Source organism: Aspergillus puulaauensis, chromosome 6, assembly GCF_016861865.1.
Source record: "Aspergillus puulaauensis MK2 DNA, chromosome 6, nearly complete sequence".
Lineage (NCBI taxonomy): Eukaryota > Fungi > Ascomycota > Eurotiomycetes > Eurotiales > Aspergillaceae > Aspergillus > Aspergillus puulaauensis.
The window spans coordinates 2608510-2631577 of NC_054862.1; the positions used below are offsets into that span (position 1 = coordinate 2608510).

At 52.7% G+C, this 23068-nt stretch overlaps 11 protein-coding genes across 11 annotated transcripts; 6 read left to right on the forward strand and 5 right to left on the reverse strand.

Annotated features, from left to right (window-relative positions):
• Positions 1 to 20: 20 nt before the first annotated feature.
• Positions 21 to 973, reverse strand: APUU_61014A (uncharacterized protein; the record flags this gene model as incomplete). The annotated part of the gene is made up of 2 exons (XM_041694308.1): positions 21 to 557; positions 602 to 973. The coding sequence occupies 2 exons, from the start codon at positions 971 to 973 to the stop codon at positions 21 to 23; spliced, it is 909 nt and encodes a 302-aa protein (XP_041560152.1).
• A 298-nt stretch (positions 974 to 1271) lies between these two features.
• Positions 1272 to 2468, reverse strand: APUU_61015A (putative alcohol dehydrogenase; the record flags this gene model as incomplete). The annotated part of the gene is made up of 3 exons (XM_041694309.1): positions 1272 to 1944; positions 2004 to 2163; positions 2213 to 2468. The coding sequence occupies 3 exons, from the start codon at positions 2466 to 2468 to the stop codon at positions 1272 to 1274; spliced, it is 1089 nt and encodes a 362-aa protein (XP_041560153.1).
• Positions 2469 to 2762: 294 nt separating this feature from the next.
• APUU_61016S (transketolase family protein) lies at positions 2763 to 4955 on the forward strand (the record flags this gene model as incomplete). The annotated part of the gene is made up of 3 exons (XM_041694310.1): positions 2763 to 2872; positions 2920 to 4027; positions 4083 to 4955. 3 exons carry the CDS (start codon positions 2763 to 2765, stop codon positions 4953 to 4955), a joined length of 2091 nt encoding a protein of 696 aa, XP_041560154.1.
• A 637-nt stretch (positions 4956 to 5592) lies between these two features.
• On the forward strand, positions 5593 to 6428 carry APUU_61017S (uncharacterized protein; the record flags this gene model as incomplete). Its single annotated transcript, XM_041694311.1, has 2 exons — positions 5593 to 5760; positions 5820 to 6428. The coding sequence occupies 2 exons, from the start codon at positions 5593 to 5595 to the stop codon at positions 6426 to 6428; spliced, it is 777 nt and encodes a 258-aa protein (XP_041560155.1).
• Positions 6429 to 7235: 807 nt separating this feature from the next.
• APUU_61018A (uncharacterized protein) lies at positions 7236 to 8288 on the reverse strand (the record flags this gene model as incomplete). The annotated part of the gene is made up of 1 exon (XM_041694313.1): positions 7236 to 8288. The coding sequence occupies one exon, from the start codon at positions 8286 to 8288 to the stop codon at positions 7236 to 7238; it is 1053 nt and encodes a 350-aa protein (XP_041560156.1).
• A 1279-nt stretch (positions 8289 to 9567) lies between these two features.
• On the forward strand, positions 9568 to 11079 carry APUU_61019S (putative phosphatidylglycerol specific phospholipase; the record flags this gene model as incomplete). The annotated part of the gene is made up of 1 exon (XM_041694314.1): positions 9568 to 11079. The coding sequence occupies one exon, from the start codon at positions 9568 to 9570 to the stop codon at positions 11077 to 11079; it is 1512 nt and encodes a 503-aa protein (XP_041560157.1).
• A 770-nt stretch (positions 11080 to 11849) lies between these two features.
• On the reverse strand, positions 11850 to 13883 carry APUU_61020A (GMC family oxidoreductase; the record flags this gene model as incomplete). The annotated part of the gene is made up of 6 exons (XM_041694315.1): positions 11850 to 11893; positions 11941 to 12150; positions 12208 to 12811; positions 12856 to 13392; positions 13451 to 13787; positions 13834 to 13883. 6 exons carry the CDS (start codon positions 13881 to 13883, stop codon positions 11850 to 11852), a joined length of 1782 nt encoding a protein of 593 aa, XP_041560158.1.
• A 1817-nt stretch (positions 13884 to 15700) lies between these two features.
• On the forward strand, positions 15701 to 17133 carry APUU_61021S (uncharacterized protein; the record flags this gene model as incomplete). Its single annotated transcript, XM_041694316.1, has 7 exons — positions 15701 to 15856; positions 15908 to 16107; positions 16160 to 16296; positions 16344 to 16398; positions 16449 to 16514; positions 16565 to 16694; positions 16771 to 17133. 7 exons carry the CDS (start codon positions 15701 to 15703, stop codon positions 17131 to 17133), a joined length of 1107 nt encoding a protein of 368 aa, XP_041560159.1.
• Positions 17134 to 18025: 892 nt separating this feature from the next.
• Positions 18026 to 19159, forward strand: APUU_61022S (5'-methylthioadenosine/S-adenosylhomocysteine nucleosidase family protein; the record flags this gene model as incomplete). Its single annotated transcript, XM_041694317.1, has 2 exons — positions 18026 to 19034; positions 19095 to 19159. 2 exons carry the CDS (start codon positions 18026 to 18028, stop codon positions 19157 to 19159), a joined length of 1074 nt encoding a protein of 357 aa, XP_041560160.1.
• A 641-nt stretch (positions 19160 to 19800) lies between these two features.
• On the forward strand, positions 19801 to 20975 carry APUU_61023S (uncharacterized protein; the record flags this gene model as incomplete). Its single annotated transcript, XM_041694318.1, has 2 exons — positions 19801 to 19844; positions 19895 to 20975. The coding sequence occupies 2 exons, from the start codon at positions 19801 to 19803 to the stop codon at positions 20973 to 20975; spliced, it is 1125 nt and encodes a 374-aa protein (XP_041560161.1).
• Positions 20976 to 22278: 1303 nt separating this feature from the next.
• On the reverse strand, positions 22279 to 22947 carry APUU_61024A (glutathione S-transferase family protein; the record flags this gene model as incomplete). The annotated part of the gene is made up of 1 exon (XM_041694319.1): positions 22279 to 22947. One exon carries the CDS (start codon positions 22945 to 22947, stop codon positions 22279 to 22281), a length of 669 nt encoding a protein of 222 aa, XP_041560162.1.
• Between the last annotated feature and the right edge of the window lie 121 nt (positions 22948 to 23068).

The window sequence follows — 23068 nt, forward strand, 5'->3', positions numbered from 1 at the left end:
CGTTTTGGGATCTCATTTACTCAAGGACTCAACACCGCCACCATCCTGGTACAACCAGCCTGGTCACTTGGAACCTGCGTCTTTCCTAATTGAGTGGTAGGTCGGACCATCCATGCTGGACCGTGTCCATCGTCACGGATGATCCAGTGCACCTGAATTGGCTCGTTAGGACGTGTCTCGATATTAAATGATGAGTTGTTGCGGTGGAGGGAGGCGAAAAGATGAACAAGATCAAAGGCTGATTTGGCACCCCCGTACACAGCGACTGATTTAGGGAACGATGGCGACTGCGTTTCTTTCTTGAGATCTTCTTTCACTTCTGGGATTGGTTGGTAGCCGAAGTTTTCGCGACAATATTTCCCAACGTCTCTGGCGTGAACGGCGGGGACAGGGCGGTCTCCGGTATGCGCGATGTCGGGGACATTGGGCTCAGAGGTAACTCCAGTAGCAAGGATAAGTTTGTCACACGTAACAGTAAATGGCGTAGATGATGACTCTGTCAGGTCGACAATGTCCAATGCCCATTCCTTCGTGGGCAGCCGAGAAACACGAGTAACCTGCTATGATCAGACACTATATATATTCAGCCACCAAAACATACCTTCCAATTCAACCGAATCCGCCGCCTCAGATCCCACTTCTCAGTCCAGACATGCAGATACCGATTGATCTTCCATCCAGGAATAAAATTGGAATAACCTTCTTGTTTAGAATTATCTGGAATGGCCGTGTTCAGAGGTAGATCGCTGAACTCGTAGTTACCGTAAGAGTTCTGGCTCAGGAGGTTAGGGTACAGCCTGTCGCGCGACCAAGTCCCTCCAATATCAGACGCAGAGTCAAGAATCAAGAGATCATCCTCTTGATGTTCCTGGTCTGGCTTTTCGATCTTTTTATATCCACCCGCGACCTGCAGGTACGTTTTTGCGGCAATGAGCCCGTAGAAACCAGCGCCCACGACAATGACATGCGGCATATTGGTGTTGGCTGGGCACTCGCTTGTTATTCCCGGGTTTATTAATGCATGGAAAGCCAAGATTCTTGAAGCCAAAGAGGGGAGCGGGTTAAGTAGAGTTTCCCAGGCAGTAACACTGGGCCGGGAACAATCACAGTCCAGGCGGGTGTTGATATTGTTCTGCAACAAAGAAAGACCTTGCGGGGCACAACCAGAACTACATGGATCGCTGTCGATCTTCTAAATCTAAGCAACATCCTATTCATCGTATCTGAAAAGTAATTGATTTGAAATCTATATCTAGTGTCTATTTTCATTGTCATATCGTCGCGTCAATCTCGTCCACAATCGTAACCTTGATGCTAGGCTGGTCTCGGTTTGCACATAACTCCAGCGCCTCGTGCGCTCGTTCCAGCGGAAATGTATGCGATACCAGGGGCTTCAAGTCTAGGAGCCCACCTGCCAGACAGGCGATCGCGGGTGGCCACGTATCGCGGTAGCGGTTAATGAACTTGAGATCGATCTCCGCGAGCGAGAGGTGCATGAAGGGAAGGTTATTCATAACAGCTTTGCCGACACCAATAACAACAACAACTCCACCCCGGCGCGCTGTGAAGGCCGCTGTAACCACGCTGCTTTCGACTCCCGTACATTCTAGAACCCGGTCGGGGGCGCTGTACTCATCAGGCCCGAAGAGCGCGCGGATGGCTTTGGCGTTACCCTCCGAGTCCAGTGTTGGGTTTATCTGGTATGTTGTGGTGGCGGGAATGTACTCCTTCGCGAAGGCGAGGCGGCTCTCGTCGATGTCTGTGATGACGACTGGGTGGGCGCCAGATGCGCGTGCTGCTGCTGCTGCGATGAGACCTATGGGTCCGGCGCCGCAGACGACGACGCCACGGCCGAGTTCGATGTGTGCGACTTGGATACCGCGCATGACCACGCTCAAGGGTTCGAGGAGGGCGCCGTCAAGGTAGGACAGGTTAGATGGGAGTCTGATGATTGTCAGCAATTGGTCTCTGTCACTGGAAAAGGGGCATGGGAAGGCGCATACTTGTGTATCCACTTGGCGGGATGGACTTTGTAGCGCTGGATTGTTCCTGCGTAAGGGTAGACACCGGCGAACTGGACGTCCTCGCAGAGGTTGTATCGGCCATCGTCGCACAGGAAGCAATTTTCGCAGGGGACGCCAGGCTCAATGGCGACACGGTCGCCTGGTATTCGTTAGTACTGTGTAGCTGTGTATTAACTTGGACGCCGTACCAGGCTGCACATGTGTAACGCCCTCGCCGCACTTGAGGACAACACCGGCGGCTTCATGACCGATAATGCAGTCGCCGTGGAAGACGAGCTCGCCGATGCGACCGGTTTTCCAGAAGTGAAGGTCCGACCCGCAGACTCCGGTGGCTTTGATGTGAAGGAGAACCTCCCCTTTGCCCGGGGCGTGGACGGGGGCCTCGACGAGCTTGATCTGGTGGTCGGCCGTGACTTGGAGAGAAGGATTGGGGAGGAACGACATGGCGGGGGGTGTGAGGGAGGAGAATTACTGAGAGTGGAAAAAAGAAGAAGTGCCACGAGAATATATACAGGCGCAGCCAGAGCGAAAGGGCAACTGGAGCCTCCGGAGTGACTCCGAGTGTGATTGCAGGAAGTGAATGCGCGCTTGCTCCAGAGTTCCCCCATTCGGACAGCAGTGCCTCTGATTACCCGATTTGGCAATTCTGCCTCCATCGCCAGTTATAAAGGCGCCGCCGCGGGCGCACTGCTTTTTAGAATCGCAAATTTCTACTGTTTCACATCGTCTGCGTCCATCATGACTTCCTCTCTGGTGAACGGCTCAAGCAGCCAGCATGATGTTGTGCTCAAGACCTTCCGGCTCCTCATTGCCGACCTCTGCCAGCAGTTCGGTGGCGGACACCCTGGGTAGGTAGATTGACATCAAAGAAAAGTGGACTTGACTAACTGAACAGGGGTGCGATTGGTATGGCAGCCATCGGAGTCGCTCTTTGGCGCTACAGTATGCGATATGCGCCGCACACTCCGGACTTCTTCAACCGTGACCGCTTCGTACTGTCCAACGGCCACACCTGTCTCTTCCAGTACACTTGGCTCCACCTGACGGGCTACAAGGCCATGACATTTGAGCAGCTAAAGTCATACCACTCTGACCGCGTTGATGCGCTGTGCCCTGGTCACCCTGAGATTGAGCATGAAGGTGTTGAAGTCACCACTGGTCCACTTGGGCAGGGTGTCGCAAACGCTGTCGGTCTCGCGATGGCCTCGAAGAACCTGGGCGCCACATATAACCGACCCGGATACGATGTTGTCAACAACCACACATGGTGTATGATTGGGGATGCCTGTCTGCAGGAAGGTGTTGCTCTAGAAGCTATCTCTCTGGCTGGACACTGGAAACTCAACAACCTGACCATCATGTACGACAACAACCAGATCACTTGTGACGGTTCTGTCGATCTCACCAACACCGAAGATATCAACGCCAAGATGCGTGCGAGCGGATGGGACGTTATTGATGTTGAGGATGGCTGCTACGACGTTGAGGGTCTCGTCCAAGCGTTGAGCAAGGCTCGCGCTTCCACTGAGAAGCCTACCTTCATCAACGTCCGCACAGTCATTGGTCTCGACAGTAAGGTTGCAGGACAGGCAGCTGCCCACGGCGCGGCATTTGGCGTTGCAGACGTCGCCGATATGAAGCGCAAGCTCGGCTTCAACCCAGAGGAGCACTTTGTCATTGGCGATGCGGCGCGCGAGTTCTTCGCTGATATTCCTGCTCGTGGCGAGGGCTTCGTCAAGGAGTGGAATGATCTCGTTCAGCGGTATACCGAAGCGCACCCAGAGTTGGGCGCTGAGTTCCAACGTCGCGTACGTGGTGAACTGCCAGCTGACTGGCAGGACCGCATTCCCACTGAATTCCCCGACAAGCCGACTGCATCGCGTGCCTCGTCCGGCCAGGTTTTCAACCCCCTCGCACAATCTATCAACTCGTTCATGGTTGGCACGGCCGATCTGTCACCGTCAGTCAACATGATCTGGAAGGGCAAGGTTGACTTCCAACACGTACGTTCTTGTACCCGATATCCTGTATCAAAGTAGTCAAAGCTAACCATAATAGCCCGACCTCCGCACCACCTGCGGCATCAACGGCGACTACTCCGGTCGTTACATCCACTACGGTGTCCGCGAACACGCCATGGCCGCCATCTCCAACGGTCTTGCGGCCTTCAACCCCAGCACCTTCATCCCGATTACCTCCTCCTTCTTCATGTTCTACCTCTACGCCGCCCCCGCCGTCCGTATGGGCGCGCTTCAACACCTCCAAGTCATTCACGCAGCAACCCACGACTCCATCGGTATGGGTGAGGATGGCCCAACGCATCAGCCAATTGAGCTGGCCTCGTTATACCGCGCCATGCCAAACCTCCTATTCATCCGGCCTGGAGATGGCGAAGAAACCGCAGGTGCCTGGATCGCCGCTATCAACGCGAAGACGTCTTCCACCATTATCTCTACATCCCGACACGCCCTCCCTCAGCTCAAACAGACCCGTCGCGATGGTGTACTAAAGGGAGCATACGTCCTCGAAGAAGCCGAGTCAGCAGATGTAACACTCATCGGTGTCGGTGCCGAACTATCCTTCGCTTTGGACGTCGCCGCCCAGCTCAAGGAGAAGAAGGGCATCACGGCCCGGGTTGTCAGTTTCCCCTGCCAGCGTATCTTCGAGCAGCAGCCCCTCGAGTACAGGCGCAGCGTTCTGCAACGACACAAGGGTATCCCGGCCGTGGTAATTGAGCCGTACGCACCAAACGGCTGGGAGCGGTACGCAAATGCGGGCATTTCAATCAAGCGGTTTGGACACAGTCTGCCTGGTAAGGCGGCATATAAGTTCTTTGGCTTCGAGACGGGAGTCATGACGGACAAGGTTGGGGATTACCTGGAGAGGATCAAGGGCGACGAGGCGCTGAGGGGGGAGTTTGTTGACCTGTAATGGATGATAATAAGCAACGATAGATTTCAATTTCAATTTCAATTCTTGACTCAGATGTGTTATTCCCTCATGATCCTATCATGTGATGGAGCCTGGTAAACATCTCAACACATCAACACACCAACACATCCCTTTCACTCACACACTCTCTCTCTGTCTCTTCACTCTCTCTCTTCATACCCACAGACACTCTCCAACACAAGCACACAACAATTCACCTGCCATGGCTTCAGAAACACCCGGCAAGGCCTCTATACTGAAGCTCCCTCCTGAGATTCTCATGCTCGTCATAGGCTCAGGGTCCAGGAAGGATTACTTCAATGTTGCTCTTGTCTGTCGTGCTTTCAATTCCGCCGTGTTACCTTTACTTTACAGAAAGCTCTCCTTTTGTCTCGGCTCTGAAGGCCGTGTCTTTGAACAACTAGAATTCACCCACCAAGCCAATCCGTCATTGCTCAAGCATTGCAGATATCTGCGTTTGTACACGACTCCCCATTGCTTATCGTGTGATCATAAATTCCTTCGGATAACGAGCCTCGTAGGGGCTATGTCAAAGGTGAAAACGTTGTCCATCTTGTATAACGGGAGAGCAGAACCTGGAGCGCTATGCCGATTGATTTTGGACGCACTTCATCGTATGCCCGGGCTCAAACTGTTCCGACTGCAATGCTCTCTTCCAAGCCTCGACTTACAAAAAATCATGAGCGCTCTTGATTGCATGCCTTCTCTTCGCGTTCTTTCTCTTTGGGGGGTGAATCCCCGGTATCCAGGCACCAATGAAGGGAATAGCATACTGATGACCGAGGTTCGCATAGCCCAATTCCCATATTCCTTTGCCAATAAACATGCTAACGCATCTCCTAGATGGACCGAACCGCGCCGATTACATCTCTCAGATTGATGTGTGATAATCTACGAGCTCAAGATTTGGAACAATTTATCCGATGGCCGAAAACTCTTACTAGATTCCGTTTGGTTGGAGGGATACAAAGCGAACCCGTTGCCGACCTTCCCACCCTGGGCAATTGGCTGTCCATTCACAAGACAACTCTACGGTCAATTAGGATTGGATCCCTCGCTCTCACCACCAGGGGGCAGCTTTTAGATTTAACTGCCTTCATGAGCCTAGAAACCTTCAGTATCCAGCCGCAGGTTATTCGCCTGCCAGGAGGCGAATTCCCATACCACGATGTGCATTTGTTGCTTGGCCCGAAACTCCATACATTCACGCTGGAGCATCCGTTGTGTGCATATCAGATTGACTTTGGCGACGTTGAGGAGCAGTGGATTCGCCATCTTGCGAAAACGGCAACACGTCTAAAGTCAGCCCTACGTTGGATTAACATCATTTGGCATGTCGATGATGATAACTTTGGTTGTCTCCAGGACAGAATTGATCGACTGAACCGGCAGACACAAGTCGAGGTTGGTATGGAACATCTTGGCGTTGCGGAATATACCGGTATGGATTGAGTTGGTAGTCGTGCCGGACACTGGGGAAATTATCGTGGAGGATACCGACACTATTTATGCTTCGAGTTTACGACTCCCATCCATTTTCCAGAATCTAATGGGGTCCATCTGTTCTAAATACTCTGGAGGCTTGTTTTGCCAATTTGGGTATTTGTGAAATAACAGGATCAAGTCGACATTGGTCCCAGGTGTTTTTGCGTTTACGGAGTTTCTTTGTTCTTGTATGACTACGGATTTTCTTATGATGAGAATGGAATTGAATAGCTTAAGCTAACCGCAAGCTCTATATTAAGCATCTCAGGTTCAGCAACCAGATGCGAAGTAGAGAACTTCCCGTATCAGATGAAGCTCTACCAACACAGAGTTATTAGACATACCCTGGTTGGTGGCAACTCCTACCTTCAATGGCAGACTCACGCTCCACAACTTCTTTCCTCCTGCTAATTACTTGTATTTCTGTCACAGCGCACCGTTACCCCGTCCCACTCCATGTCTGGCACGTCACCTTCCGAGGGACCTTTCAGACGTGCAAACTTCTTACATCTCATCGTCGAGCTTGATATCCTGGCTAAAAAAATTGACGGCGGAAGGTTGGTAGGAAGATCAAGTAATGAGGTAGGAGACATTTTGAATACGCGGCCCCCCTGTTGCTTTAGCAGCCGGAGGGATGAGTCCTTGGGTTATCCTTGATTCCTTATTGAATTATATTGCTGTTTGGTATATTGCAAATCCACGAAACACGCCACGCTTTTTCCATATCCAATGTTTACCTTCTCAATTCCGGATAAAAATAATCACAATCAAAGGCTAGCGTTTAAAAGCAATTGACCCCCCTTTCATTGTTCCGTGTCGCAAGTTATAGCTGACTCCATCCACCCGCAACCCCTGCTCATTCAGCAATAAGATAGTATCTCCCCGATCCGAGAGCGCCCAATCCTCTAGCTCAAATGGCCGGTCAATTCTCGGCCTTAGCGCCGCTCCCTTAGGAAGCTTTTGTATATCTCCAGCCGCATTACGGATGGCCCAGGACTCCAGTCGGACCGCGCGATTCGTCCGGTTGGACAACGTCACTGATTTGCATCTCCCGCAGGGACCTGCAGGATTGACGTACGCTTCCTGGATCACCACCGCATCCTCGATGATGTCTGGACGGAGGATATCGCTCCAGCCAACGCCGGAGATTGCATGCCCGGATTTATCGTTTGTGTGCACAGCTTGCGATGCAAACGCGAGGAATATACCAAGCCACTCGCTGGAACTCTGGAAATGAAATACCAGGCCCCCGTCCTTGAAGACACCGTCGTCGTCGCGAAATTTGCACGCGTTGCCCTGGTTCATGTGGATGTTGTGAATCTCATTCCCGTTTTGAGAACGTGAACCGAAGATGTAGATTTCTGCATCCTCTTCGACTGCTTGCTTGATACTCGGTACCATAACATCGATGATATCGCCAAATTGGCCCGGGATATCATGCGGCAGAAGCCTGCCATTAGTGCTGTTGAATAGGCTGTGTCGGATGTAGTCCAAGCCGAGTCCCTGTGAACCACTGCTATCTTGTGCGGTGAAGCCGAATTTGAGATGGGATAGCTTATCGACCATCGGATTCTGATCCAGTCGGTGATTTACCCAGTAGACCAGCCTAGAGTCATGCAGGTCTCCGGATGTGATGTTTATCGCCGCCCGACACGGTCCTGCAGTGCCGTTGCGTCCATTGATGGAGATGCCATTACGCTCTGTCCCCTTGAGCCCCCGGTCGTGGAAGAATAGCGATAATTGAGGCGAGTTGAGACAGTTCTGCCGATCGGTGAGTATGTAGTCGACTGGGTGGCCTTTCCAGACACCGTAGTTATCGACTGGCATTGCGATCGAGGATACTGTGCCAAGTCAGCAGTGATGATGAAAGCTGCTGAAAATCGTGGCGACAGCTGGATATATACCGGCGGTGAATGATATCATGTGCCTGGCAAGAAGTGGTTTGTGGCTCGCGGCGTGAGTCTAGTCGGTCTAGGCTGGTCGACAATTATCTGGGTTCTGGGTTCTGGTCCCTGGTTCGCGTGGGGTCTATGGTTATTGAGCTTAGTTGCCATACTCTATACCCTGCTGGGCAACTCGAAAGTGGTCGGGCAGGCGAATGTCTCGCGCTTTTGTTAATGCAATGTGGCGATATTCCCTTATATGCTGTTATCTGTGCTTGAGACCAAGACCGGCCATCGGTGACACAATTCGTGGTCTAGAATGCTTCTCATAGATTTGGCTTCTGCTCCCGGTGGAATCCGGATCTGTACTGGCTCGTCCGTGTTACGCAGTGTCAGTCATGACCCGCAGATAAAATCCAGGCTCGGCCACTGGTTCGACTTGGCTTCCTTGGTGGGATGAGTCGAGAAGCCATGTCCCACATCTGGTCGATTGAGAGACGATGGCCGATTTCCGGTTTCGGCTGCGTACAGGACTGTTCACCAGGATTGTTCACAGGCTTGCTTTCATCGGATTTCGTGACTCAGCACTAACACGACAAGTTGGTTAAGATAACTAGTTAACTTGTTAGTCAGTTAGCTAGCATATGATCTGGATGATCGTCCTTCTTCTAGTCGACTACAACCCGGTGACCTTCATCAGCAGGTAAGGCTAGCCTTGTGCGCTGGGTCCCAGGCTAGGGATAATCTCAATCCTGTTGGGTTGAGAACAAGCCCACGTTCACATGACAGAAGCAGGCGACATAAAGAACCAGCCGGATCGCTCCAAACAACCTCGAGGGGTGAATGGACACAGCGACTCGACGCAGAGTGCCTGTGATGAGTGAGGGTGGGAGGACTGAAGGGGGATGCCAAGCTCCTTTCGGAAGGGGGAGGGAGCTCACGTGGGGCATGTGATTGGCTGATGTGGCCCAGTGCACAAGCTATCAGTGGCCAATGAGCAGCCCCTGAGGCGGCATGTCCCGCTTATGCACGGTTATGTTGCGCCCACATGATTGTGCACCCGACAAGGAGCGCGCAGATCGACTTCCAGCTCCCTCATTCTTCATCAACCCTGCGCTCCCCTCGAAAGCCGACCGGAGCAAGTTCGCGACAGCAGTACCCTGCTGCCGATACGCATGCTTTTGTATACCCTCTGTGCAGACGAAAAGCGATAGACAAGCGAGATGAACTGGCTGCGGGGAGACTCCCAAGCCGGCCGCCCCGCATCCCCCGCAGACTCCGAGCAGCCGCTTCTTGACGGCGACAGCGACGGCGACGACCGCAGTCCGCGCCGCAGCCGAGATGAAGAATGCGTACCGCAGAAGTCTAAGAAGCGGACCTCGCGGATTCGTATTATCCTTATCTCTGTCCTCTTCGCGATCTGTGCTGCCGTGGTCGCAGCGTTTGTCTACCTCTTCGCGTCTCACCGACTAATCGCCTCGAAGCCGGGGAAACCAAACCAGCCTGACAGAGACTCTCCGATCAAGAATGTCGTGGTCTTGGTGCAGGAGAACCTTGCGTTCGACACAATTGCAGGCGGGCTCACATACAGCTCCGAAATCGACGGGCTTGTGAACCACAAGTTCTGCAATCCCGCCAACGTCTCCGACCCGGACTCGGAATTGGTCTGCGCCAAACCTATCGCCAAAAACATCGCCCCGGATGACCCAGACCACAGCATCGCTGGTGGCAACCATCAAGTGTACGGTACCGACCATCCGGACCTCTCTATCCACCGTCCCACAATGCAGGGGTTCGTCAGCGAGCAGATCCGCTCTTACGGCATAGACGGCGACCTCAAGCGCGCCGGAGAAGTGATCAATTATTACACCCCGGAGCATGTCCCCGTATTTAATGCTCTAGCAGAGAATTATCTCCTCTTCGACAAATGGTTTGCCGCCGTACCCGGTCCGACAAACCCCAACCGCGCCTACCTCACCTCCGGAACTTCCCACGGCCACGGCACAAACGACCCAGGATTCGACGTTTCCGCGCTGCCCCAAGTCTCCGTCTTCGAACAGCTCGCTGCAGCCAACATTTCCTGGATTAATTACTCCAACACCACTGGCTTCGCACCAGACGCGCTCTTCTATGACTGGACCAAGAAGTCCGGCCACGGGCGTAGGTCCGTCAGGCCAATCGAGGAGTTCTACAAAGACGCCAAAGCCGGCACCCTACCGCAGTTCACATGGATAAATCCGGAATGCTGCTCGTACCAGTCCTTCCACCCGCCCTCCCCGACAGATCTCGGCGAGGATTGGATAAAGGGCATCTACGAGGCCGTGCGCTCCTCCCCGCAGTGGAACGAAACACTCTTCATTCTCACTTTCGACGAGCACGGCGGGTTCGCGGATCACGTCCCGCCTCCCGAAAACGTTCCCCCTGGCGATGGACTTCCCTACACCGAAGTCGCGAAAGACGGCCGCCCGACGACATTCCACTTCGACCGGCTCGGAATCCGCGTCCCCACCATTTTGATCTCCCCGTGGGTGCAAAAGGGCGCTGTCGAGCACAGCCCGAAGACCCAGAGCGGAGAGTACACCCACACCTCTATACTGAAGTATGTGTCGGAGTTATGGGGGCTGGATATCCTTACGCCCCGGGTAGAGTGGTCGCCTAGTTTTGGCGACTTGATTCAGAGAGAGGCTATTAGAGAGGATACACCGATGTTCATGCCAGCGCCGATTATTTATTAACGACCCATACTTTTCCCTGGTGGATGATTCGCCTGACGACTTTTGATTTGAATAGATATTTGGATATAAATAACTACGGAGTATATGGATCAATACGAATACAACAGGATACATGCAAGACTCAATAAATGCATAGAAAACACTATGGAAGCCCACCGTACTTAGTTTAAGCTTGCCTAACACCCCTATCTGCAGAGCGGAATATAGCAACACCGTCCGCTCACCCGATGACGCGTCGATCCCCAAAACCGAGTCAGTCCGAGCTACTTCTACTGGCGTGATAGTGTCTATGGACTATTCCACATTTAATATGCGGTGACCGTTACAGGTACGGAGTCGTTATGCATGACTCCGTGAGCGGTTGCCTATCTGACAGCTAAGCAGCGGGTCCAACGGTGGCAGGTGGGTTTGATGATTATTTGTCATTGGATGTGTGACGTATAGTTCATGTATATATATTAGTCTATGGACCACCTGCACTATCAAATGATAAGCAGTAGGATGAAGAGTGTGGGTATTGTTTCCTCCTGAGTCCTGGGAGTCCTGGGATTGATAACGGTCCTTTATGGAATATACACCGAATCCACCCCTGTTTAGTCTTTCACACCGTAGGAATGAATGGATTGGTATAATTTAGTAAGACTATATATATTATTTTACTGGTTTAAAAAGCACAGGCTTCAAAACTCAGGAGAAATGATTGAGATCGCTAAAGGTTATATAAAATGCTATATAAGATGCAAGAGGTCATTCCTATCAACGTATCAACTCTAAGAAGAGCCAACAGTCAGGTCCTTAAGGGCCGCAGTAACGCCTGGAACAGTTAGCCAAGTTCAACTAGATATCAGGTGTTCAACATACCATCAGGCCCCCACGTCTCCTTGATAAAGTCCGCGCACCGCTCTCCAATACCGTAAGCTGGCATCTGGGTGTGTCCACCGTGCAGAGTCGGCATGACACTGGTATCAGCAACGCGCAGACCAGCGACGCCGCGGACACGCAGCTTGTTGTCGAGGACGGCCTTGGGGTCGTCGGCCTTGCCCATGGCACACGTTCCGGCACCGTGGTAGCCTGCATCGACAGTTAGTTCGACACGGAGATAAGTTAGGGAACAATGAATGAACATACAGGTTGTAGCGTGGTGCTTCACATAAGGAATCCACTCGTCGCGGGTCTTGAAAGCGTGGTGCCCCGACTCAGGGGGCCAGGAGCCCTTGACGATTTCCTTCGTTCCGGCACCCTGCATCACAATGTCGTTTCCGTACTGACAGGCCTCTGTGAGGACGAGAAGGTCCATGGGGTCGTTGAGGTAGTTGCAGTCGATGACAGGGTTACGGGATGCGTCCTTCGACTCGAGGGTCACGGTCCCGCGCGACTTGGGGGCGAAGAGCTCCGCGATCATAGAGAAGGCGTGCTGGTTGTTCACGGGGAACTGGTCGTACTGCTTGGGGCCACCGTAGGTCTCTGTGGTGAAGAACTCGATGTTGGGCTGCTTGGGAGTCAGGCCCATTGGGTCGCGGCCAGGCTCGCGGGGGGCATCGCGCCACATCGGCTCGTCCTTGAGACGGTCGTCAATACGGGCGAAGGCGAAGCAGCCGAAGGGGAAGGTCGAGAGGAAGCCGCTCTTGTGCTCCTTGTACTCCTGGTAGGTCTTAGCGAAGCTGTCGCCGTGGTAGACCTTGTCGCAGTTGGTGAGGCCGGCCTCGCTGGCTTCGTAGAACATGAAGACGATCTGGGACGTTAGACAGGAGGTTCAAATAAGGGCAGAAAGCTTACCAGGTGGTCCATGAGGTTCTTTCCGACGCCAGGGAGGTCGACCTGGCAGTTGATGTCGAACTGGGCGAGCTCGTCGCGGGCACCGATTCCAGAGCGCAGGAGGACGGCTGGACTGCAGTAGGCACCGCTGGAGATGACGATCTCTCGTCGAGCGTGGAAGGTCTTGTTTGTTCCGTCCGATGAGCGAGTCACAACGCCTGTCGCACGCTGGCCATCAGCTGTAGGCTCCAGGACGACGTGGTCCACTGTCACATCGGTCTTGATTGTGATGTTGGAGCGGTCGTACTCCTTGGTGATGAAGTCGGCGGAGGTGGTGCGAACACCCTTGTAGACGGTGCGAGGGACATGGCCGCAGCCGTGGGGGACGTCGCCGGTCGAGAACATGTCGTGGTGCAGGGGAAGGCCCTGGTCGACGAAGGAGTCGATGATACGGTCTGCAATGGGGGCAAGGTCGTGCGGTTCTGTGTGCAGGGGACCGGAGTAGCCGTGAGCAGCCTTGTCCTCCTTGAACCAGGGCTTGCTGTGGAATGTCTCGCTCTGTAGCACCAGCGTCAGTATTCATGGATCTCTCAAGCAGAGTAAGAAAGAAATGTACCTTCTTCATGGCGTCGAAGAACTCGTCGCCGCTCCAGCCCTCCAGCTGCCAGTCATCGTAGTCCTGCTTGCTCCCCCGGATACACAGCGTGCCATTGCAGCCACTGCAGCCCCCGAGGAACCGGCCTCGACTGAGCTTGACCTGGCGGCTGTCGACGCCGTCCATGGGCTTTGTGACCAGGTTCCAGTCCGTCTCCGAGTCGAAGTTCTGGGACCAGCCCCCAGTCATATGCACATTCTCGAGGTCGCGGTTGTGCTGGCCGGCCTCCAAGAGCAGCACGCTCACATTCTTGTTCTCAGCCAGACGGCCGGCAACGACACATCCTGAAGTTCCTCCTCTGCTAGCGTTAGACAGATATCACAGGGGCGCACCAGGAGTCCTACCCGCAGACGATGTAGTCGTAGGTGGTGTCGGGATCAGCGAGCGAGCCCATTGTCAATGATTTGCAGTCAAAACTTTCACAGAGCTTTCAAACCTTGAATACGAGGCGGCAACCAGCGTAGAAAAGGGGCGATGGGTGGCATCCTGGAGCTCTTTAAGCGCCGCCTCAAGGGGAAAGTGCGGAATCGAATCGCCAGCTCACCGTTAGTCTGGGGCTTGCAGTTTAGCTCACTATTGACTGTTTCACCAGACCGCTTCCCCGCTTGGAACTGCGCCGTTGATCCGCTGGAGCGCGAGGCGAGTTTGACTCTGAAGAGGGCGGAATGGCTGCTGCAATTCCGTCCTTGCGGGGTAACTTGTTAGGGCTCGGGCTTCTATATATCACTCTCGAGTCTCCGGCAGTCCGTCCATTTCCGCTGCTCTGAGGTTAAAATCAACCCTGCATCTTGTAGGGAACTCTGGTTCTCGTGAAAATGTAAATGCATGCAGTGGCCAATTGCCCATGCAGTGCCAACGCCAGAACGGTGGAGCCCGCAGCGCGGACTATCTCCGGAAGTCCAAGACACACCAAGACAGCAGTGGGGCAGTTCCGCTTTTTTCCCTGCTGGGAAAGAGTTGCAGGAGGCTGTCCTCCTCCTGCCAGGCTGCCAGGGCGCTGCTGTTATTGACGGAGACGATGGCGCCACAGCTCCGGCAGCCAGCGGGTCTCCGTCGGTGTCAGATGCAGGCAGGCAGATACCCCCGTTCCCCGGACCGGCGGCGATTCGCTTTTGTGAGCAGTCGCTCTTATACATCCATCTGGTGGCGATGGCGCTAATCGTCTCGATATGAATGTTCAATCCTTCACGATGAACACCTTCAGTCGGCTTGGCCCAGATGGGGGCAGTTCGTCAATCCTTCTGGCGACCATCCAGTGCCACTGCCGAGGATTGAGGCCTGCAGTAAGCAATAGGGGCCGTTAATCTCGCAGGGGCCAAAAAGGCTTGGAAGATTTCTATTCGCGAATTGCAAGTCCACCGGGCTGCGGTCGAGACTCGAGACAGGCCTCAGAGCCCCGTTGGTATTGCATCGCCTGCTTGGTGGACGCTGACACCACTGGGCCTTGCTACGTACTTGCTGCGTTCTTGTGACTTGTGAGTCGCGGAACAGATTCCCTGGCGTGATTCTCCTGTGGCCCTTTGCTGCCAACTTGCTGTCAGCCCCAGACGGGCCGACTAATTGCTACTGCTGATCGCCGGTGGCCAGCGAATGTTGGCCGCGCACCGGGACCCATCGTGGGCCATCGTGGGCCATCGGGGTCCATCTGGCCCAGTCTGCTCGGACCGCCAGCAGACTAACTCCTAAAACGCGGCAATGGATGGGGCGTCGAAGGATTCCGGTCGTGTATCTGTGATGCTCTGCACCAACGGCTTCTCCAGGGCCCACTGCGAGATCCGCTACAAACCTTGTTTGCTCGTCAAGGCTGTGGAATCTGCTTCCAAATACCCAGTCGGGCAGTACCTAATAATACTCAGACTAATCATAATATCGCTGCTGGCGTCGGTGTGAGGAAACGCACCGCCAATCGCTCCTGAAATAGCGAAAGTCTCCCGCTGGCCACTATCAAGTAGCTATGGGTCGGCCTGCAATGGGTCTGGCAGGCTGTTAAAACTTAACGTCGTACTTTTGACTTTGCAATTTCGTATTCCATGCAACACTGGTTCTCCCTGAGTGGCTTTGTGGCTTGGGTCCGTCAGTTTCTGCAGCCAAGTTGGGGCATATTAATGCAGAACCCTGTCCCATCCTGCTGGGACCCAATAATCTCTCGACGCCTCCATGTCGCTGACTCTGTTCTCCAAATCCTGAAGAACTGCTGCTGCTGCTGCCACCATGACCGCGACACCCTTTCAGAAGGAGGCCTGGATTGAGTATGGCATCGGTGTGATTGTCATTCTGTTTCGCCTGTTCGCCCGTTTCAAGGTCGTCGGATTCAAGAACTGGCAAGGCGATGACTACTTTTCCGTCATTGCCCTGATATTCTGGACGGTATGCAAGTGATACATCGCAGGAAGGGAACTGGAGAGCTAACTCCTCCAGGCTGAGTGCACCATGTTGGAGCTCATCGGCCAGTATGGCACCAATATCGGCTTGACGGACGAACAGCGAGCGGCGTTGAGTCCGGCAGAGGAGGCCAGACTGGTCTTTGGGTCGAAGTGCCTGATGGCAGGATGGACTTGCTATGTCACTCTGATCTGGTCGCTCAAGGCCTGCATGCTGTTCTTCTACAACCGTCTCACGTACGGCATCCTTCCACCCAGACCCCCCTTGTATACTGACATCTTGCGACAGACTCGGTCTCACGCAACAGAAGCTCGTCAAGTTCAACGCGCTCCTTTGCGCCTGCACTTTTGTCGCAGTCATCTTCACCATCTTCCTCCACTGTCGCCCGATCGAGAGACATTTCCAGGTCTATCCCGATCCAGGCCGTGCGTCCACCCTTGTCTGCACCCCGAACATCGCTTACACTGCACAGTCAACTGCTCTGCGGATTTTGTCAACTACATTGTGATTGCTGCGACAAACGTCTTGTACGTACTCCATTGTATCCATTCAACTGCGACTTATACTAATCCTGCAGAACCGACGGCATCCTGCTCTGCATCCCAATTCCCCTCCTCCTCAAAGTTCGCCTACAACTGCGCCGGTACGTCTCCCAGTATACCAACAGTCCTTGCCCTTACTGACCATTCACAGCAAGCTCATCATCGGCGTCCTCCTCTGCGGCGGTGTCTTCGTCATGGCGGCCACGCTCCTCCGCTGTATCCTCTCCGTCAAAGACATCAATAGTATCAACAACAGTACAGTCTGGGCTATTCGCGAAACGGTACCTCCCTCCCCTCCCCTCTCCCTCTTAATACTTTGCATAAGAAGTCCAAAGCTAACAAGAACCAAACAAACAGTTCGTCGCCATCATCGCCGTCAACGCCCCCTGCATCAAACCCCTCTTCAGCTCCTCCATCTGGATCCGCTCCTCCTCCAAAGACCCCTCCTCCGGCCGCGGCGCCTACGGCAAAAGCACCGGCGCCAGCTTCAATCTGTCCAACATGGGCCGCTCAAAGCACCACACACAACTGGAGTCGACGGCATCCAAGACTGCCGGGCGGGACAGCGACGAGTTTGGGATGCTGCGTGATACGCATAATGGCAGTTCCGCGCAGGCTGGGCGAGGCGATAATAGCAGTTTCTCGGACGAGGAGAGCGGCAGGAAGGACGGCGGGATTCAGGTTACGACTATGTATGAGGTTAGGAGGGATGGGCATTAATTAGCATAGGCATTGGCATTGGCATTGCAGGGGGGCATTGAATATTGGTAGGCTGGGATGCGTGTACATTTCTATCTATATATACCCATGAAGCGAAAGCAAAGGCTGGAATTTGGGAATTCGGCTGTTTTCGGGGTTGGTTTATGGCCACTTTTAATTTAATGAATCATTTTTCTTCTTCATCATCTAGGAATTATCGAGTATGCACTGCTTCACTCACTGTGTCAGCCTGTCATAATGAATGGCATAGGCCCATGGACAGGACGTTGCCCTAACGTGCGCCCATCCTGATCGGCGCAGCCTCCTAGTGTCTTGCCAAGTAGGCCGGAAAGAGAAGCTAATGCAATACAAACTCAGTAGACGATAGCTAGTTGATCTACAATAAACTATCAAATGATTTCCGTGCTGGCGGATCAGTCAATGGTGGCAGCTCGATGATCAAAAAGGGGCAGTAGGCCTATATTCTCCGTGCCGTATAGAGTATTAAGTCAGTGGATATCAATACAGAGCTTAACGCTATTAATTGACAATCGTATGAGCGCTACCTATTTAAAGATGAAACCGTCCTAGCAAGTCGGCGGTTAGAACGCATGTCATGGTATCAGGATTGGCAGGCGTTAACCGCTGGGACGATGATAGCAAACCACACATGCAGGACCAAATAAGGGATCAACAGTGAAGGTCGATGCTATTATTAACGCCCAGTGAGATGCGATTGCTGGTTGTCTTGTTCCCTCACCTGGGCGGCTAAATCAGCGTCATGATTACTAGCAGCGGTATGCTAGCAATATAACTGCGTAGGCTGCTCGACATTTGGTAATTTCTCATTCTCTAGAAACGCTCATCTCACAGACCTTCTTCATTGATGTACCCCAAATAGCCCATTATCAAGATGCGCCCGTGTACTCGAAACGACTTCACAATCGCCATACTCTGCGCCCTCCCAGTCGAAGCCGATGCCGTCGAGGCCCTCTTCGACGAGACCTACGGGCGCCTAGGAAATTCTTTGGGTAAAGTTCCAGGGGATGCGAACACATATGTTAATGGACGAATCGGAAAGCACAATGTAGTCCTATGCCGCATGCCAGGCCAGGGCAAACGGATCGCAGCAACCGTGGCCACAAGTCTACGGATCAGCTACCGGCAGATCAAACTGGCTCTGGTCGTAGGAGCCTGCAGCGGTGCACCCTCGGCGGGCGGCAAAAACCTGTATCTTGGTGACGTTTTAATTAGCGATACCTTGATTGAATATGACTTTGGGAGACGGTACTCCTGGGGCTTCGAGCGGAAGACAGGTGTAAAGGATATCTTGGGCAGACCAAATCCTGAGATAAGAGCACTTCTACATGCGTTAAAGTGCTCACGGGCGCACAACGAGCTCGAGTGTGATCTTTCGCGGTTTCTCGAGGTTCTTCAGCGAAAGCAGGCAAGATGGAGCCTTCCAGGTAGTCCTGATGTTCTCTTTCAGGCGTCCTATCTTCATAAACACCGTGCTCGAAACTCTTCTGCTTATTGTCGCTGCTCCGAAGCCAATGTCCCCGGCGGCATGTGCGATGATGCTCTAATGACGGACTGTGATGGGCTTGGTTGCTTCGTGGGGCCGGTTGTCCGTCGGCGAAATGTTACAGCTGCGCCAAAGCCATCTGTTCACATTGGATCAATTGCATCTCTAGATGCCGTCATGAAGTCTACCAATCTGCGCGACGAAATCATATGCAAGGAAGATGTGGCAGGCTTCGAAATGGAAGGGGCAGGGGTGTGGGAGAGCCTCCCGACTGTCATTATCAAGGGTGTTGATGACTACGCCGATGGCCACAGCAGTAAGGCATGGCAAGCATACGCAGCTGCCACTGGAGCTTCTGCTGCCAAAGCCTTCTTAGGATACTGGGTACAAGAAGATGGTCAGTAAGCCCTCCTCCTGCAGGCACCTGCATATACTAACGAACTTCTTTATCTTCTAGATGCAACCAGGCAGGACCGTCGGACAATCAGGTTTCCTAAAAGCCTGCTGTTTAAAGGTCGCTAGGGCAAACCGACGAACGTGTAAACCTAACGGGCAAAAGGAGACCGGGCATGGCAGTATATAAATATTTGTTATTTGAGGATGTACGGAGTGGGGCAATGTACCTAAAGCGCATGTCAGTAACAGTCCAAACAATGCATCACGTTCTTTCCTTGTATAGAGAAATATGGAAAGGAAACCACGATCAACAACTCAGAAAAGGCAGGAACGACATTCAGAGAAGCTACCGAAGGCAGGCACGACTGCCGGTCAAATGATTTCAGATAGTAATGATTATGAGGAATCTATGTTGCTTGATCGTTGATGAGTGTACGTTAACAACGTCTGACGTGCTTTGAGGTAAGAGAGCGTATGTGGAGGGCGTACTTCATCTTATGTCGTGATTGCATTGCGGAATATAAATTCCGCCTCTCTGTACTTTGTTAATAGATTAATGGAATACCAAGTGTGATTACAGCTGAGACTTAGGGTTACCTGCTAAGTCAGTCTCCACGAATACGAATCTGGTACACTCTACAAGGTTTAAGCCTATAATACAGCTACAGCCCAGTTGTTTAAAAGGGCAAGGAACGGGGTTCTGAATCTCTTGTTGCTCCTCTTAACTGTCTTCTCAATAAGCACAACTAACTCTTCTGGATTTTGTCATGTCCTTTTCCAAAGACTTTCTGTGGGGCTTTGCCACGTCTGCGTATGTCCTCGTCGACCTGCTAGATGTTTGTTCGTCCACTGACTGCCCAGCTACCAGATCGAGGGCGCCGTCTCCCAGGACGGCCGCGCCCCGTCCATCTGGGACACCTTCTGTGACATCCCCGGCAGGATCATGGACGACAGCTCAGGCGCAGTAGCATGCGACTCCTACAACCGCTGGCAAGACGACATCAACATGCTAAAGTCACTCGGCGCCCGGGTCTACCGCTTCTCAGTGTCATGGTCGCGGGTGATTCCACTCGGCGGACGAAACGACCCCATCAACCAGAAGGGCCTGGAGTTCTACGTACGCTTCGTCGACGCCCTACTCGACGCCGGAATCGCCCCGTTTATCACGCTCTTCCATTGGGATCTGCCCCAGGCCCTCGAGACCCGGTACGGCGGCCTGCTGAACCGCGACGAGTTCCCGCTGGACTTCGAGAACTACGCGCGCACCATCTTCGCCGCCATCCCCAAGTGCAAGCACTGGAACACCTTCAACGAGCCCTGGGCCTCAGCCGCCATGGGCTATGGCCCGGGTCGCATGGCGCCCGGCCGCACGTCAGACCGAACCAAGTCGCCCGAGGGTGATACCGCGCGCGAGCCATGGCAGGTCGGGCACACCCTACTGATCGCACACGGGCTCGCCGTGCGCGCATACCGCCGCAGCCGCCACAGCCTCGCCGACGGCGGCGCGATTGGTATTGCGCTGAATGGCGACTTCGCGATCCCGTGGGACACTGCAGACCCGGCGGACGTGCAGGCCGCCACGCGGCACATGGAGTTTGTGATTTCGTGGTTTGCGGATCCCATCTACCTGGGTGAGTACCCGGCGTCGATGCGCGCACAGCTCGGCGAGCGTCTACCGCAGTTCACGCGGGAGGAGCGCGAGCTCGTACTGGGGTCTAGCCGGACTAACGAAAATCCCTTTTCTAGCTGGAAATACTACATTGTCTACTTTGCTATGCTGATCATCGGATTTATCAACATGTACCTCACGTATCCTGAGACGAAGGGCCACACGTTGGAAGGCATTCGAGAGATCTTCGATGGAAAGAACGAGCCTGAGAGGGTGGAAAGGGACGGGGATGATAAACATCCTGCCGTTAATGCTGCTCCTGTCAAGCTCTGATACACCTATTCAGCCATTAGCCTAAGTAGCAGCCGCTAGTAAGGTTGGGTGGGTGTTAAGGGAAAAAGATAAGAGAGTAGGGAGTGGCCCTCCAGGGTATAGCTGAATAACAGATCTTTAAACAGACCACTAGTCATAAAGACTATATATTATACTTTCTATGAGCCAAGAGCCTTCATCTCCTAGGTTTGTACTGAGTGTGATGTTCTCTGGTCCATCCTGGATAAAATAGAGTCACTGACTACAGTAACTCTGTTCCGCTCGTCTGTCTCCATAGCGTGTTTATGATTTAAAGCACTTCGTGGTGAAACTTACAGCCCAGCTGAAGAAGACCAAATGGCTGACTCACGGAGAAGGAGAGACGCCCAGTCTACAAGAGACACTAGATTCTAGTTAGATTCAGAGGTAAGTATGTCTCCGGTATGCTGGCCTGTTTAGATACTGTATGGTGTAGACAAGGACTCTGATCTCGTCTTATTCACTTTAGCCAAGGGCTTGCAGCTGTCAGGAAAATAGGGCATAATTTGCCTCTAGGTCAGATTTTAACTTCCAACCAGTAAAGTGCGCTTCTTTCTCCAGGCGCTTGCAGAACTGAGTGACGAAGTTATAGTTGAAATATCACCTATACTACTCTTACTATCTGAGTTGACCTTGACATGAACGGGAGTGTTGTGGTTAGATTCAGCATGCTATTGGTTTATAAACCCGGCCTGCGCGGTATCATGAGAGTAGATTAATCGCAGTGGGCGCGTGAGATTTAGTAGCAACCAGTCAATAAAGCAGAACAGGCTGATAGTATCAAAACTTGGTTTTCTTCAGTACTACTCCTTTATCAGATCTAACTCTCTTTTACTGCGCACCAGTACCTCGTTTTCTCTTAACAGCTGTTTTAGACTCTGGCCTCCGCTATATCGCATTCGCCAGGCCATGTATATCATGTAAACAATACAAAATTGAATCTCAGACTTGATTAAAGCCAAGAAGCTATAAAATAGTTTTTATACTTCCTTATTTCGTCCTCTAAATATGTATCCTTTTAATATACCCTTGTAGGTCGGCACTGTATGACCAGGGCTTCATTCGTTTTTCAGGTACAAGACTGATCCCACAGATAATAAGGGCAGTATCCAGGGCGAATTACCGTATAATAGTAAATGACTACTTCGTAATATCAGTTATCCCAACAGTTAAATTTTTTAAGTATTGGCTACTGTGATTGTGCTAATTTATTTTCTGAAGTCACGACATATATACACCATCAACCATAAACTTGAATAGCAAACTAGTAGACATACATTACCACTCAATTCTGTTCCTCAGCAGCCGCAACCTCGTCCTGGAACTTCAATGCCTTTGCAATGCCATGGCTGGCCTGGATTCTGTCTAACCAAGTCTTGACACCTGGAAAGTCCTTTGCAAGATCGACCTTGCCCGCCAACAAAGGCGAGTCAACAAGACTATACCACGGCAGAAACGCCACATCTGCATAACTGAGCTTCCCACCCACAAGGAATTCCTTGCCCTTCAGGATACCCTCTAAGACACCAGTCACGCGCTTAATCTCATTGATATACCGCTCCTGGGCAGACACAACAGTCTCGGGATGGAATTTGAGGAACCAAACTGCCTGCCCAAAGTACGGGCCCTGTCCGCTCATCTGGAAGTGTAGATACTGCTTTGCGAGGAAGTAGTCGGCGGTTGCAGGAGTGAAGCTGATCCTGTGGTCCTTGTCGTAGGTCTCGACCAGGTATTCGACGATGGCCCCGGACTCCCACAGTGTGATGCCGGTGTTTGGGTCTTCGATAGCAGGGAGTCGACCGTTGGGGTTGACACTGATAAAGGGCTCAGATTTGATCTCGCTATACGCGACGCTTTTCACGGTGTAGGGGAGGCTGAGCTCCTCGAGGATCATGATGACTTTCCATGGGTTGGGGCTGCGGCCGTGGATGTAGACGATGATGGGTTGGGCCATTGTTGAGGGATGGATGAAAGAGGTGTTAGAGAGTTAAAGGTTCAATTGGATTGACTGTGCTGATGGGTAGTGAAAAGAGTTGGGCTGTGGCCATATTTATAATTCATCCTCAGACATAGAC